The 16,064-nt window shown below is 31.7% G+C and overlaps 1 protein-coding gene across 3 annotated transcripts in view; it reads left to right on the forward strand.

Moving 5' to 3' along the window:
* CAMSAP1 (calmodulin regulated spectrin associated protein 1) overlaps positions 1–16,064 on the forward strand; it is a 65,937-nt gene that overhangs the window by 38,044 nt on the left and 11,829 nt on the right. For 2 of the 3 annotated variants that reach the window (XM_051980353.1, XM_051980351.1), the window contains exons 7-10: positions 444–585; positions 1,834–1,973; positions 2,077–2,173; positions 4,036–4,213. In XM_051980353.1, coding sequence (XP_051836313.1) covers positions 444–585; positions 1,834–1,973; positions 2,077–2,173; positions 4,036–4,213 — 557 coding nt within the window. The remainder of the gene's footprint in view (positions 1–443; positions 586–1,833; positions 1,974–2,076; positions 2,174–4,035; positions 4,214–16,064) is intronic. The other variant, XM_051980352.1, reaches the window with a different exon arrangement.

Below are 16,064 nucleotides of genomic sequence, written 5' to 3' on the forward strand. Positions count from 1 at the left end.
AAACTTAAAAATTGTTTTATATAGTAGTCTTCCATGGATTCAATTGTCTGCTCTTTAGTTGTACTTATACTTAATTAAAAAAAACACATTCCATTATGTTTAAAATTCTTTTCATAATATATAGTAATGCTTATATTTGTTGCTAATTCAGGAAAAGAATAGTTTATATTTTATTAGCATTTTTTAATATAAAAGCTTTTTAAAGGAGATAAGGTTTTAAGTAATTTGGACTGAAATGCTGTTTTTACATTTTTTATTTTGTGCACATTTCAATAGCTTTTTAAAAGTTAGCCTCAAGGTTTGGTAGTAGGTCTAGTATTATGGATAATACTAATTGATTTTAAACAATGTAGAAAATGTAAATTGCATAGAAGATTATAACTTTTATAATGTCTTAAAACATCTTCATATGTTGAATCAGATTTTCTTTCTCTTGATCATAGGTTCGATATCGACGAGAACATCTTTCAAGTAGACAATTACCATACTTTCCAGTGCTGGAAGATCTAATGAAAGATGGCAGTGATGGTGCTGCTCTTTTAGCTGTGATACATTATTATTGTCCAGAACAAATGAAATTGGACGGTAAATAAAGAATAATTTTTCCTTAAGCAAATTAAATGCATTAGATCTAGATTTAGTTATATGAGTATTTTGCTTTACTTTTGATTAGCATTTTTGTTGAGTGAAAAGACTATTTTCTGAAAAGATTTGACTGAAGTGCCGAAACTAGAGGCTAGACATGTTTCCCAAAAGGATTAGACTTTTATAAGTCCTTTTATATAGGCTTCCTTTAGTTATTTGGATTTCTTTTAGTCTCTTAATAGAAAAATCAGTGTAGAAACAAAGTTTTGGATAATTTCTAAAAATTTGTTGTCATTTTTTTTAAAAGTAGTATTTCTATTTGAGAAAAAAAACAAGCCATTCAAAAATTCCCATCTTAGAGAGTCTAATGATAATAGTTTACTTTCTATGTAATAGTCCTTTGATTTCTTAAAAATTAAAAATAAAGCAGTTAGAATTAGTATGCTATAAATTTGGTCTGTGTTAAACTAATTTATAATCTTTAAAATCTTAAGCAGCCTTTGAAATGACCTTGTTTTTAACTAAAATAAAATCTCTTTTGATTTGGCATATTTTCTTTCTCACAATTTGTTCATATTGTTATCAAAGTGAATTTTGTTTTTAATGCACTTGGAAGAAGAAAGAAAAGTTGTTTCTGATTTTTATTTTGACATGTAACAATTTTTTTTAGCCATCCTCTTTGTCAACTCTTCCATTGTCATAGATTTTATTCTCTTATGTTCATCTATCTTTAAGAATAATTTTTTAGTCATCATTGAGTATACTTGAAGAGACTAAAGCATTCTTTGCTTTCTCCATTTAAAAAATGCATAAAAAAGAATTGGCATTTATTTAGGAAATGGATATAAGACACTTTAAATTTTATGGACTAATTTCTTTAAAACATTGAAGATGATTAATGGAAAATAAGTTTTCATCTTCATTTTGGAAAATGTTAGTCTTCTCACCAATAATTTTAAATATTATTAACATTAACATTGATATTCTAAATTATCATGTTCCCTATGTGTGCCTTTTCCCCTATCAAGCTGTTTCTAAAAGATAGAATAAAGTTTGGAAGGTGTACTTTGTTTTAGAGAAGTTTTACTGTTACTGTAAAAATTGTTGATAATGTTATAATCTTACTCACATTGCCTCTGTCACTAATATTTTTCACATCATAACTCACTAATAGTTGCATAATTGAAATATATTGTGAAACAGAACTTTTTCTTTGTAATAAATTTCAGTTGTATTTTTACCCATCAGATATATGTTTGAAGGAAGTAACATCAATAGCTGACAGTTTATACAATATTCAACTTCTGAGAGAATTTTCAAATGAATACCTAAACAAATGCTTTTATCTCACCTTAGAAGACATGCTGTATGCTCCTTTAGTACTAAAGGTAAAAATTTAGTACAAAAATATATTAAATACAGTTAGTTATATTAGGAAAGTACTTACTTTTCAAACAAATCACTTGCTTTATTCTTATTTTATTCTTTAAGCCAAATCTTATGGTTTTCATTGCGGAATTGTTCTGGTGGTTTGAGAATGTAAAGCCAGATTTCGTACAACCAAGGGATGTTCAAGAAGTAAAAGATGGTAAGTGATTTAACTTTTGATAAATATAAGAAAAGACTCTAATAGATTACTAACCTTTTTCATCATAGGTCTTTTGGTAAGACTGCTACTTTTTTTTGTGAACCTGTTCCAGGTGAGGTTATTTAAACTTTATTTATTGTTCAAACAAGGCTGTGCCTTGTGATGATTGCTTAAGTCTGTTGTTTTGGAAGTCTTATTTTTTCCCAAAGCATAATCCAAAGTGAAATTACTTTGCCAAAATTTTCACTTTTCTGTAAAATAAATTGATTTGAGCTTTGGTGGGGTTTCCCTTAACCGCCCTCCCCCCCACCTCTTGCCAGCAGGCATTTTGAGTGGTTTCTTTCAGAGTTGCTTTACTGTGACCAGTCACTTCATTTGCTTGATCTTCTATTGCTCTGTCAAAGTTACAATTGGCGTTTGACCAGATACACTGGATTTTTGCCTATCCCACTTGACTTTTCTATAACAATTTGTGTACTCTTATATACCCATGCCACATAAAATGACTTATATTATTTTTTTAAATTTTTTAAAAATTTATTTTATAATAACTTTTTCCATGCCAGGATAATTTTTTACAACATTATCCCTTGCACTCACCTCTGTTCCGATTTTTCCCCTCCCTCCCTCCACCTCCTCCCCTAGATGGCAAGCAGTCCTATATATGTTAAATATGTTGTAGTATATTCTAGATACAATATATGTATGCAGAACTGAACAGTTCTCTTGTTGTACAGGGAGAATTGGATTCAGAAGGTAAAAATAACCCAGGAAGAAAAACAAAAATGCAAATAGTATACATTCATTTCCCAGTGTTCTATCTTTGGGTGTAGCTGCTTCTGTCCATCATTGATCAATTGAAACTGAGTTAGGTCTCTTTGAATGACTTATATTCTTAAGTTAATTTTTGTTTTTCACTATTATCTTTGCTGTTTTTCCTACTGATTTCTCTCAGTGGTCATCACCCAAGGCCTTTCTTTGCCTTTCTTTCTCCTTCCTTTACTTTAATTTTTTTTAAGGGGACTTTGGCTTTTGAATTACCCACTTTACTCAAATCTACAATTTCTAATTGTACCTGTCTTGTTACTTAATCATATAACTGAAGTAGAGAAACATTAAGTTTTTAAGAATCTCTTGCTCAGAGTATAGAGAGCATAGGGTCTGACTGTGCTCTTTAGATTCCTAGATACTGACATCTGTCTTCCTAATGCATCCTAAAGACCTCTGTATATTTGTCCTATCACTTTAGTATTAATATTTTTAATCCTTCCTTCTATCCTGCAGATAAATTCTTTATGGGCCTTTTCTGTTTGTGTCCTTAGTGCTTAGCACAGTACTTGGCAGGTAGTCAGTGTTTTTCAAAATTCATCTATTATTTCACTCATTAGGTGTTGATTAGAGTTTTTTTAAATCTTGAGATTTCCTATTGGACCAAACTTATTTTACATCTGGCAGTAAAAAGCAAATAGAATACTTGATTCTTTGACTTTGGAAAGAAGATTTGGAATGAACTGTAGAATGATTCCTAAAATGTATATATTTACATGAAGATATGTCATATTTTCTACTTTTGACAGAGTTCTAGAGGAATTTGAGTATATGAAATTTAAAAAAAATCAAGATTAAAGTGTGCTAGTCAAGTTTAATTTGTTGTCAGAATTATTCTCTGTTACTCTTCTGCTGTAGAAAGTATTATCTTTATTTTTTATATTAGGTCTTTGTTGCTAAAATTATGTACATAGGTATTCTCTCTTTCAAAGAGAAGATAGATTTAAATCAGAAACATTTTTATGTAGTCCATTTTATTTTATAGTATTTTCTTAATATATTTATTCATTTAAAATAATGTAATATTTCTGCAGCTAAAACAGTTTTGCATCAAAAAAGCAGCCGCCCTCCCATTCCTATTTCCAATGCAACTAAACGAAGTTTCATGTCAAGCCCGGGTACTTCTGGCCAAGTAGATATGCAGTCTCCAGTTCAGCTACCACCAGAAGCTTGCAACAGGTATTACCTGCACCCTGAAGACTCTGACTATCTGTAAGTCTGTCTTTCTGCCCCCAGAATTCACCACTTTATTTTTTTTCTCTTTGAATTTCTGAAATTGTTTTGATGAGATTTAAAAAAATAATTTATTTTTAATTGTATTTGTGTTCCCTATATGAGGGAAAATTATAATAATGACTTAAGTATGAGAGAAATAATCTTGATAAATCTGAGTGAAGGTTTATTTTGTAATACAGGACTTAAAGCATATAAAATATGAATATCACCAGAGTTCAGATTTCTGTGTATCATTCTCTAAAAGTGAATGACTATGGAAAACATTTCAGTGGGTGTGAATGACTATGGAAAACATTTTAAAACTATGTAAAACATAATAACCTAGAGGGCAGGCAGAAAATTCTGGTATTTTAAGTACTGTAGTAGTAAAATAGGAGTGAAGTTGCATTTTAATCTCAGGGGCAATGAAGAAATATATGGATAGTAAGAGACCAAAAATTCTGCATGAAAAGTAGATTATAGAATATTATCAAAGAAATTGATGATTAGAATAAAACATGGGTTGATTGCATAGACTAAGAGAAAACCATGTAGTATCAAGAGAAAAAGAGGAAAGCCCTTAACACATCTCCCCTAGCAGATTTATAGGAAAACATCTGAGTCATCCAGGATGGAAGGCATGGATGAGTTGTAATCTGCATTGTTGACCTTATTAGTAAGATCACAGATGTATTGGATCATTGAAGTACTCCAGAATGAGTGGTTTTGGATTTCAAGAATGCTTATTGCAAACCACCGTTGTCCTATTGCCTGGTGAAATTTTTTCTTCCAAAAATGTTCCATTCTCAGGCTACATAATTTGCATTGCTATCCTTCCTCTTGATTTTTTTTTTTTAAACATTTCCTGGGTATCACTGTAACATTTATGCTGCCAACTGTTGTTCCTTTCTTTCATTGTATGACTAGGCTATCTCCCTTTCTGTCTATAATTTTTTAAAAATAGCTTTTTATTTCCAAAATATATGTAGAGATAGTTTTCAACATTCATCCTTGCAAAACCTTGTGTTCCAATTTTTTTTTTCCTTCACCTCATGCACTCCCCTAGATGGCAAATAATCCAATATATGTTAAACAAGTCCAATTCTTCTGTATATATTTCCACAATTATGCTGCACAAGAAAAATCATCTCAAAAAAGAAAAAAAGAGAAAACAAAAAGCAAGCAAACAACAACAAAAAAGGTGAAAATACTATGTTGTAATCTACACTCAGTCCTCATAGTCTTCCCTCTAGATGCAGATGGCTCTCTCCATCACAAATCTATTGGAATTGGCCTGAATCAACTCATTGTTGAAAAGAGCCAAATCCATCATAGTTGATCATCACATAATTTTGTTGTTGCTGTGTACCATGATCTCTTGATTCTACTTACTTCATTTAGCATCAGTTCATGTAAGTCTCTCCAGGCTCATCATTTTGTATAGAACAATAAAATTCCATTACCTTTATATACCATAATTTATCCAGCCATTCTCTAACTGATGGGCATCTTCACAGTTTCTAGTTCCTTGCCACTACAAAAAGTCTTGCTTATAATTTTTTCTTGTTATCTTTTCTTGTTATCTATTTATTTTCTAATAAATCCTTATTAGTAGGCCTATTTACCACCAAGTTTTGATTCTTTTGAGCTTATGTTCCATGATTAGTAGCCATATAAAATCCTTAAGAAAAAATACTCAGATATTCAGATTCATGAATTCATCATTTTGGATGTTTCTCCAGAAATGTAGGTTGCAACCCGTTTATATCTGATTATCCTTTGTGACTCAATAGACCCACTATGCTTCACTTTTTCCTGATGTCACAAGAATCTTAGTGAAGCACTTGAGCTGTCAGTTTTAACATATGAACAACAGCATTTCTTTTTTATCTTATTTTTCCCTATTAGACCATTGAATGGACTTTTATTTCTGGAAAAACTTTAGGATTATTAAAGAAACTTTTGGTTTGTTGAAAACATAGCGTGCTTTGTGGTTCATATTAATTCTGGATACACCTATTTACATTGTCCCATATACAAATATATAAACTCTATAGGCTGTCCAGATTATTTCATAATCCACAAATAATCCAGATTATTTCATAAATCTTGGAAGTAAACATGAATCTTTTTGGTTGGTCTCATGAGGATCTTAGATGATTTTTTTTGAATATTTTTGAATCTGTTCTTAGAAAGTCTTGCAAATAGAATATTGATGTTAAAAATAAAATTTTTATGTTAAGAAAAATTTAGAATTACTGATATTGTAGAATTCTGCAAATAAAATCATTTATGGTATCTCCCATGTACTGATGGACTAAATTAGTGGATCAACTATCCAGCTGAATATCATAGTTTAGGCATTAGAATGTATACTCATTGTGAGTACCACAATGGATAGAGCACTAGGCCTGGATTCAGAAAGACAAAAATACAAATCTTGTAAGTATAAGTCCAGTCTTAAACACTACTTGTATGATGTTGATCAGGTCATTTAAAGTCACTTAACCTTTGTTTAATTTGTTTTTTCACTTGTAAAAGGGGGATAATGGATACTTCCCAGGGTTGTTGTAAGAATCAAATGAGATAATAATTAAAAACTAAAGCACAGTACCTTCCACATAACAGATACTACATAAATATTGTTATTTTTTTTTTATTACTGTGTGATTTTTGTATCTTCAGCACTCAAAACAATGCTTGGCATATAGTAGCTCTTAATAAAGACTTGTTGATTGATTGCCCTCAAAGCATTCCACATCCTTGTTTTTTCCTGGGTTGATTTCTAGATTTGAGTAAAATAGTCTACTGTGAAATATTAAGATTCTGTGACTGTAAATGTAAATAAGAACTATCCATGAATTCTGGAGCTTGATGAAATTGGTGCAGTGTTATTTGTAATAAACTATCAGAAAACTTCTTTTTATAGGGATTCTTGTTCCATTTTGACTCTTCATTTGATGTTAATCAGCTTATTGAACCTGTTATCATTGTGGTTATAATTATCAGGAATTCTTCTATGATCTTAATGTGTTTGAGAGTCCTTTTTGGAGAAGACTCTTTAAGGATGTGTATTGTTGTAGCAGTCAAATGCTTTTTTGATTCTCATACTTTGAAGTTTTCAATAATAGTTGTTTTAGAAGCAGTTGGTTACTTAAGTACATTAGTTCAACAGTACTGTTGTTGCTGAATCTGACTATTTGTAATGTTCCACATCCATAGGGCATCTCTTTTCTTTCTCTCACTTTTTAGTGTTTCAATTAAATAAGGTAATTCATAACTTAGATTATTTGGGTATAAGATCAGTAAAATTATATAGCACTCAGTTGTATTTTAAAAAATTCTTTCACTTAAATTTCAAGTTATCTCAATTATATTCTCAGTTATATTCATTATTTCTCTTTCAAATAAATTTTTATTGATATCTATTGTTTTTATGTTACCTACATTTCCCAATAAACCCTTCTCTTCCCCCATTGTCAAAAAAACTATCTTTTATAAGAAAGAATAAGAGAAAAAAAAAATCCCTTCAGCAAAACTAAATCACACACCAGAAATGTCTTAATTCATAACCCATAACTGTCTTCCCTTCATTACTATTTTTTTCTACACACTTTTCTTTTCTCTGTGTTGTTATTTTGTCTAGCCCTATAAAATAATTTCCTTGGTAGATTAGGATAATGCTAAATCTGTAAGTTAATGTAAATATTATTTTTACTATTGGCAACAATGACTATCCCTCAAGACTTTTTAAAAGATATAAAATCAGCCCCATAATTTCGTTGTTATGAGGAAACCATATGTGAGAGAACGTCTACTAAGGAAAGCCATACCTTTGTATCTTATTGTTTCAGAGAGTTGCCCATAATACTGAGAAGTTAAGTGACTTGTCCAGGATCACTTAATATGTGTCAAAGATGGGACTTGAACTTGGGTCTTTGTCTTTGAGGCCAGCTCTCTGTCTACGGGTGTCACGTTTTAAGTTTCTTCTTTCTTTATTTGAAGAAAATTTTGTAATTGGCAATTACACGTTTTGGATGTATCTTAGTACATCAATTCTTAGATATATTTTATGAACTTTGCAATTACTTGAAAATATTTTCCTTTCAGTCAGGTTCTCCTAGGTTTCCTTATTGCTATATAATATGTGTGTGTGCGTGTGTGTGTGTGTGTGTGTGTGTGTGTATATGCACACACATATATATGCACACATATATATGTATATAAAATTGCTATATAATGCTCTTAATATAAAAAATTATTTTGTGTCCAACTACTTTACTGAACTTAATTTGTTGAGACTTTATTGGTTTAGTTACTGATTAATTAGTGTTTTCTAAGTAAACCATGTCTTCAGCAAATAAGACTTTCCTCTTGATGTTCATGCCTTTAACTTTTTTCTCTTGTTTTACTATTATATTATTGCTAGCATTTCTAAAACTTGTCAAATAACATTGGGGAAAAGGGGACATTTTTACTCCTATTTTTTATTGGGGAAACTAAATAAAGCTAATGCTTGGTTTTATAGGCCTTTAAAAAGGGCCCACCTCCCTTCTTTTTAGATTTTTAGCACAAATGTATGTTGGACTTTGTTAAAGCCTTTTCCTGTATTCTGTTAATAAAATCTTGTATTTTGGTATTTTAAAAATATGATTAATTTTGATAATTGTTTTCTTAGTGTTTAGCCAGAAAGACAACTTAGGTCTATAGACAGAGTTAACCTTGAAGATAGGAAGATTTTGGGTTTTCAAGTCTTATCTCTGATTCCTCCTGGCTGTGTGGCTTTGAGCAGATCTCTACCTCTCAGTTTCTCTCATTTTTCTAAGACTATGAAGCCCCAGAGGTGTGGCCTGGAAATAATAGAAAGTTTTTTTTTTTCCTTCATGTTTTTATATACTCCTCTCTTTTTCCTCTTCCCAACCTTTTGTATTTCTTTTACTTGTTCATTTTTATCTTTATATCTCCTGACTTAATATCATAGCTGGTAGTGGAAGTTATTTAATAAATGTTTATTGACTGACTAGCTCTTCCTGAGAGTTCCTCAAACTAATGAAATCATGCCTAATCTTTGTTGTTCATTTGTTTCAACTATGTCTGACTCTTTTTGACCCCATTTAGGGTTTTTTGGTTAGATGCTGGATTCTAGTACATGTCTGAAGAGCCAAATTTGAACTTGGGAAGATAAGTCCTCTGACTCCATGCCCAGCACTGTTCACTTTGCCACCTAGTTTCCTATCACAATGTTTAGCCTTCCTTGCAAAGCTTTCATGGTATAAATCTCGCTTAGCCACTTAAACATTTTTTTCTAAAGTCATCTTCCTTCTATACTATATATACCTTGTTTACACCTATTTATTTACATTTTGTCTGTTCCACAATTAGAATGTAAGTTACTTCTGCTTGTTTCCTTCGTAGTGCCTGGCAGCTAGATGGCTCAGAGTATCAGACCTGGAGTCAAAGACTCATCTGCCTGAGTTCAAATTTGACTTTAGCACATAGGCTGCTTTTGTAAAAAGGTGCCTCATGCTGCTGAGAAATATATATATCCATTATGTTCCCATTGAGATTTCTTAATTATTTTAGCCATAGTCTTTTAACAATCTTTTTAGTTATACATTTTTATCTGGTTATTGGTAGCTTAGATTTATTTCTTTGAAAATTATATGTTCACATTTAATTTGACCATTTATTAGCCATTGGGGAATGGTTCTTAAACTTTGTGCCTGAGAGATCTTTATTTGACTTTAACTGCAAAGATTATTCTTAGTTGTTTCCCTTCTAATTTTAACTGTGTTAGGAACAAAATTTTTCCATTTTATGTAATCAGAATTTTCCATTATTGGACTCTGTCATAAGTGCAAGAGTCTCATCATCAAGAAACTTCAACATTAACTTTGGCACTCACACCTCATCAGTATCCTCAGTATCTCTTTCTCTTTCCTTCTATTTGGGGGGGCAGAATCTCCCGGTCCTTCATTTAAAGAGGGATTTCAGACCAGCTATCTTTTCATTTCCCACCCATCCTCACTTCTTTGAAATACATTCTGTCATGTTCCTAGACTCCTTTGGACAAGATTACATCATGTCCATACTAAGAGTTATCCACCTTCCTTCAGGCTTCTCAGTCCCCTAAGCTGTGCGTGTGTGTGTGTGTGTGTGTTGTCTTTCCACATTACATTGTGAGTTCTGTGAAAACAAGGACTATCATTTGGATTTGTATTCCTAGCACTAGCACAGTGCCTGGAACATAGTAGGCACTTAATAAACATTTATTGACTGACTGACCACAGTCTGTCCTCTTCCCAGTAGGCTTTAGGAATTCTTTCATTATTCAATTATGAACTTGATAGGTATATTTTACCTCTTGGCCTTTGTATCTTCCCTCCCTCATTTCCATTCATATGGTCTCCTACTCTACAAGTCCCTCTCACAAAAAAGCATTGATTTACCTACGTAGTCAAAAAGACTTAAATCTTTGGTATATCATTTCAATTCTTTTTTTTTTTTCTCTCTTAATTTTTTTTTTTGTCTCTTACATTTTTTGTTTTTTTGCAAGGCAGTTGGGATTAAGTGACTTGCCCAGGGTCACAGAGCTAGGAAGCATCGTGTCAGGATTTGAACTCAGGTCCTCCTTTCTTCAAGCCTAGTGCTCTCTCCTTTGCACCATTTAATTGTCCCTCTTACATCCTTTTAATCCTTTAGCAGATTTTGCTGTTTCTTTTGCCAAAATAATTATAACATTATTTAATCATGATCTTTATAATTCAAAATTTATTTACTACTATTTACCATTTTTGTCCTATTTTCAAATTAAACTTTAATGACATGACATTCTTTTTTTGTTGTTTCTATGCCTTTTTTCAAGTTTTCTCTACATCTAGCATGCATTCTTTCTTTTTTTTACCTCTTAGAATTCTTAATTTTCTTCACAGTTTTAGCTCCAGTATCCTCCCAAGTGAGGCTTTTACTGATTGCCCCAACTTCTAGTGTCCTTTACTGCCATTACTTTGCATTTATTTTATTTCAGCTATATTTGTGTTCCATGTCCAGGCTATATTTGTGCACAGTGACTCTAGTGGTAGGGTTCAGATTTAATGAGATTGAGATAAACTAGATAAATGGCCCTAAAACTAAATTTAAAAAAATTATTTACTGGTTAATAATAGTAAGACTACACAGACACACTGAAAAAGGATGTATAACATTACAATAGATGACTCTCAAGTTCCCCAGTTACTGGAAGAGGAAGAGACTTTCATTTTTGTTTTTCTGTTCCCATCACAGTGTGTAGCACTTACTCGCATTTAATAAATACTTGTTGATTGATAACCACAACTTTGTAAATCCCAAAGTGCTATATGAATTTTGTCATTAAGTTGTTTTTTTTTTTTTTTAATTTTTTTTTCAGCTGATGCTACAGTTTTTACACTGGATATATGCTAACTATTTGGTAAATATTGGAAACATCTCTTGTATAGAGGTGTCATAATTGCTTACTATAAACTGCATTCCATACAGAACTTCTGAGAGCTGTCCAAATTAAATTAGAATGTAATTGGGAAATGTTAATTTGTCATTTGTAAAGCCAGCTAAAATATTTTTGTTGTTTGACATTACTGATGCAGAGAACTGAATTAGGACTGAGAAACAAGGGTTGAATCTTAGCTACTTAACCAACATTGCAGTATCAAGTCACCTATTCGGTTCACAGTTTCCTTATAGCAAAAGTGGGATTTTGTGTTTTTATTGAATCAGTTGTATAATTGTGAAGATATAATCTGTTGTAGAAGGTTGTTTTTTTTTTTGTCATTTTGTTTTGTTTGTAAAAGTTTGGTGTACTGTTTTCTTATTTTCATCAAGGATACTTGTATATTAATAATTTTTTTAAATGAATTTTACTTGTATTTTGAATCATTCTGTAATTTTTTTCTGTGGTAAGGTCCTTGAGGACAATGATTATTTCACTTTTCTTTGTGATCTCAGTATTAATATATAAAAAGAATTGGTGCTTAATAAAATGATGCTTGATTGATCATTTTATGATCTTGGGGCAGTTAAAAGGATTCTGTCATTTAAATTCTCACTGTATGCCAAGTAACATGCTAGCTTTCCATAACGGAAGGCAAAACCTGGTCCCTCCCCTCAAAGGATTCATAATGTGTTGGGAAGGGGTTTTGTGTGTGTGTGTGTGTGTGTGTGTGTGTGTGTGTGTGTGTATGTATCTGTATCTTAGAAGGAACTAGTATTGGTATTGGGATAAGCTTTATAAGGTGGGATTTTAGCTGAATCTTGAATTGGGTCATGGAAATCATTCAGGCATTGAAAGGTCTATTTGGAAGATGAAGTGTCATATTCAAGTAACAGCAAATAGGTAGTATGGTTGGCTTGAATTAGATCATGGAAATCATTCAGGCAGTGAAAGGAAACAGCAAGTAGGTAATATGGTTGGGTCAAAGAATAAATGGAAGGGAATAAAATTTCTGTCTCTTAACAAGAACTATTGGTTGGTTCATTTTTCTCTATGCTATACTACTTGTTTAATGAATTTTCATTTTTATTCATTCTTTCCAAAACTTTAGTATCCTTTCTATTACTCATATGCTGGACTTTTTTTTTTCCTTCCTCTCTTCCCTCCGGTTACTTATTCTTTTTTTTTTTTTTTTTTTTTGGCTGCGGCAATTGGGGTTAAAGTGACTTGCCCAAGGTCACACAGCTAGGAAGTGTTAAGTATGAGATCAGATTTGAACTCGGATTCTCCCGACTTCAGGGCTGATGCTTCAGTTACATATCTTTTTGCTCCTACCTATTTACTGGTGTACTGATCCTTGAAGATGGATATTAGAACTTGGGCTATCTCTTTGCATTGGAGGATATAGGGATTGCTGAGGTTAGTCCAGGGTAGAGGTCAACTGACTTTGCCCGACACTTCTCCCTTCCAGCTTGTGGTGGTTGTATCATTGGATATGGCACAGTTTGACCTATCTGATCCCTCCTCCTCTTCATGGGAGTGGGCAGAAAGAAGGGCTGCTGTTTCTTGTTGATTTTACTATAGTTGTGAAATATTTTAGGATTCCTAGTCATAGAACTTGTAATTTGCTTGTGCTTTCTTTGATATGCACTTTTTGCTTGGAGTTGTAGAGGAAAGGGATTCTAGAGTTTGTGTGTGTGTGTGTGTGTGTGTGTGTGTGTGTGTGTGTATGTAGGGAGGGAGATGGTGAGAATTCTATTTTGTGGAATTCAATTTTTAATCACATTTAACACATTTCTTTTATTTGAAGTCTTATAGTCAAAGATGCTTATGGAAGGTAACTGTTTTGCTATCCTGTTGATCACCCCTGTAGATCATTTTTATAAAGATTTTGTAGATTTCTATAAACTCCAAAATACTTATAGAAGCACTTTTTGTGATTGTTAAGAATTGGGAACAAAGTAAAATAAGATCCAAATTGTTTGGGGAATATCTAAATAAATTGTGATATGTAAATATTAAAATATTATAATATGCTGTAAAGGAATATAGGGAAAGATCTTTATGAACTGATGCTCAGTGAAGTAAATGGTGCCAAGAAAAGAATATATATAATAACTTTAATAATGTAAATGGAAAGAACAACTATGCACCAAAAAATCAAAAATAAATCAAATGGGACTCAGATGAAAAGACTTGAGAAAAAAATGCCAACTTGCTAAGAGGTGAAAAGTCCAAAGGTGTTACACATTGTACATGCTGTTGGATTTTCTCAATGTATTGATCAGTTGTGCTGGCTTTTTTTTTCTCTTAAAAATACTCTTAAATCTTAAAAATCCTCTTTTAAAAAAACAGGCTCTTAGCTAGGAGATGGACAGAGGATACTTGGTAGATACTCTGATGATCTAAGAAACAAAAGGCATCAATTAAATATTTTTTTGTAAAGATTCTGATAATATAAAGTAGCCTGTGGGCATTAATTGCTGCCTTCTTTCAGTTGGACCCTCTTTCGTTTTCGAAAACTCCTTGAAATCAGAGACTTTCATTTTTGTTTTGTGTCTGTATTGCTTTGCACATTAGCAGATACTTGTTAAAAATAAAGCTTATTTTGAATCTTGAATATTTTGCATACATTACTGTATCACCTCCAGAGGGCTTTGTCCTTATGTGTACTTGATTGAGCCCCTCTCTTCTTAACTTCCCTTTCTCTTTTAATATGTCAAGTTCTGAAGTAGTTTAAATATGTTAATACTGTCATTGGTGAGAATAGATTGCTGTAGAAACAAAAGCATATCTGTTCCATTTTCTGTCAATTGTTAGTTTCCATTCTCTCATGGATTAGTCATTTTCATTTTTTTGTGATATTGGATCTTGCCATATCTTGCAACTTTCCATTTTCTTCTTGAATAGTGCTTTCATACAGTGCAAGTGTTAGACTTCTGAGTCGTCTTTTTTCTTTTTCTTTTTTTGATCTTGACTTTTTAAACTTTTTTCCTGTCTTACACATTTGATATTGTGCTTCACATTGAAATTACTGTTTCAGTTTATATGTTTTATAAGTTGGCATTATCTACATAAAGGTTTCTTTTGCCTACCTTATCATGAATCTTGTTAAGTGTCTCATTAACTAAAGTGATACTTCTTATCTCCTTTGAATACATAATGAAAACAATCCCACTAACTCCTTTACTTTCCAAAAAAGATCTATACATATATGGCAATTATCTGCAATTTTTTTTTCTGATTTCATGTATAAAAATCATGCTGAATTGATGTGGTTCAGATTCTCTAGTAGTATAACAGGTTATTTAGTGACTGGCTGAATAAAAATATATTATTATTATTAGCACCTACTATGTGACAAGCACTGTTCTAAATGCTGAGGATACAAATAATCTGTTTTCAGAGATCTCATAAATTTGTAGACATACTATATAAAAGAAAGTGTTTAGCAGCAAGGTAAATGAAAATGCCAATATGTCCTGAGGGAGCTATAGCATGGTAAATGATAAGGCTCAATTGATCTTTAAATTATATCATTAAATCAAATGACAGTGTGGGAAGGGTGTTGTAGGCAATCCTCTCTGGTCTTAATCTTAGCACAGTATCTGGTAAGTGAAAAGTTCTTAATAAGTGTTTGTTGAATGTAGACAGCAAATGGTAAAGGAAGGAGAAGACCCGTAGGCAGTAATAGGTCAGATAGGCCTAGTGAATCTCCAACTCATCAAAAGCAATAGAATTAGTGATTCCCATTCATTCAGACAGCACAGATTAATTCTGGAAGGCCAGGAGAAAGAAATGAAGGATTTGGGCAATGTTTTCAGATATTCTTAAAACCAATTCTTAGAACACTTTTCTCCCTTATTTTTCTATATCTTTGTTTTTAAAAAGTGGAAAGAATTATTTGCAACAGATTAATATACCTTATGTGTATAGATACAAAACTGCTATAATTATCATGTAGAACTTTATGCTTTAGTTCATCATGTATTATTAAAATGTTAAAAATTGATATTATTATAAAAAATCACTTTTGGAGGGAATGAAAAATTTGGGCAAATATAATTTAAATTTTAGTCAATTCTACTTAAAGAAATCTCTTTAAATAATTAAGATTGGATATATAAAATATCTCCAATTAATACTTGAAATTTAAAACAAAGTTTGGAAGTTGGTACATAGTAGGAATTACCTCTAGATTAATGGTTAGTCCTCTGCAGGCTATATGTTTGTAGGGAAGAGGATGAATGTATTAAGTTTTAAAATAGTTTTAATTTTTATTGGGAAGTAGAGTGGTAGAGAAAATACCTTAATTTTTAACATACTTAAAGATGCTTAACCATCATTAAATTTTAAGACTACTTTTTAAAATGAATATCA

Source organism: Antechinus flavipes, chromosome 2 (genome assembly GCF_016432865.1).
Source record: "Antechinus flavipes isolate AdamAnt ecotype Samford, QLD, Australia chromosome 2, AdamAnt_v2, whole genome shotgun sequence".
NCBI lineage: Eukaryota > Metazoa > Chordata > Mammalia > Dasyuromorphia > Dasyuridae > Antechinus > Antechinus flavipes.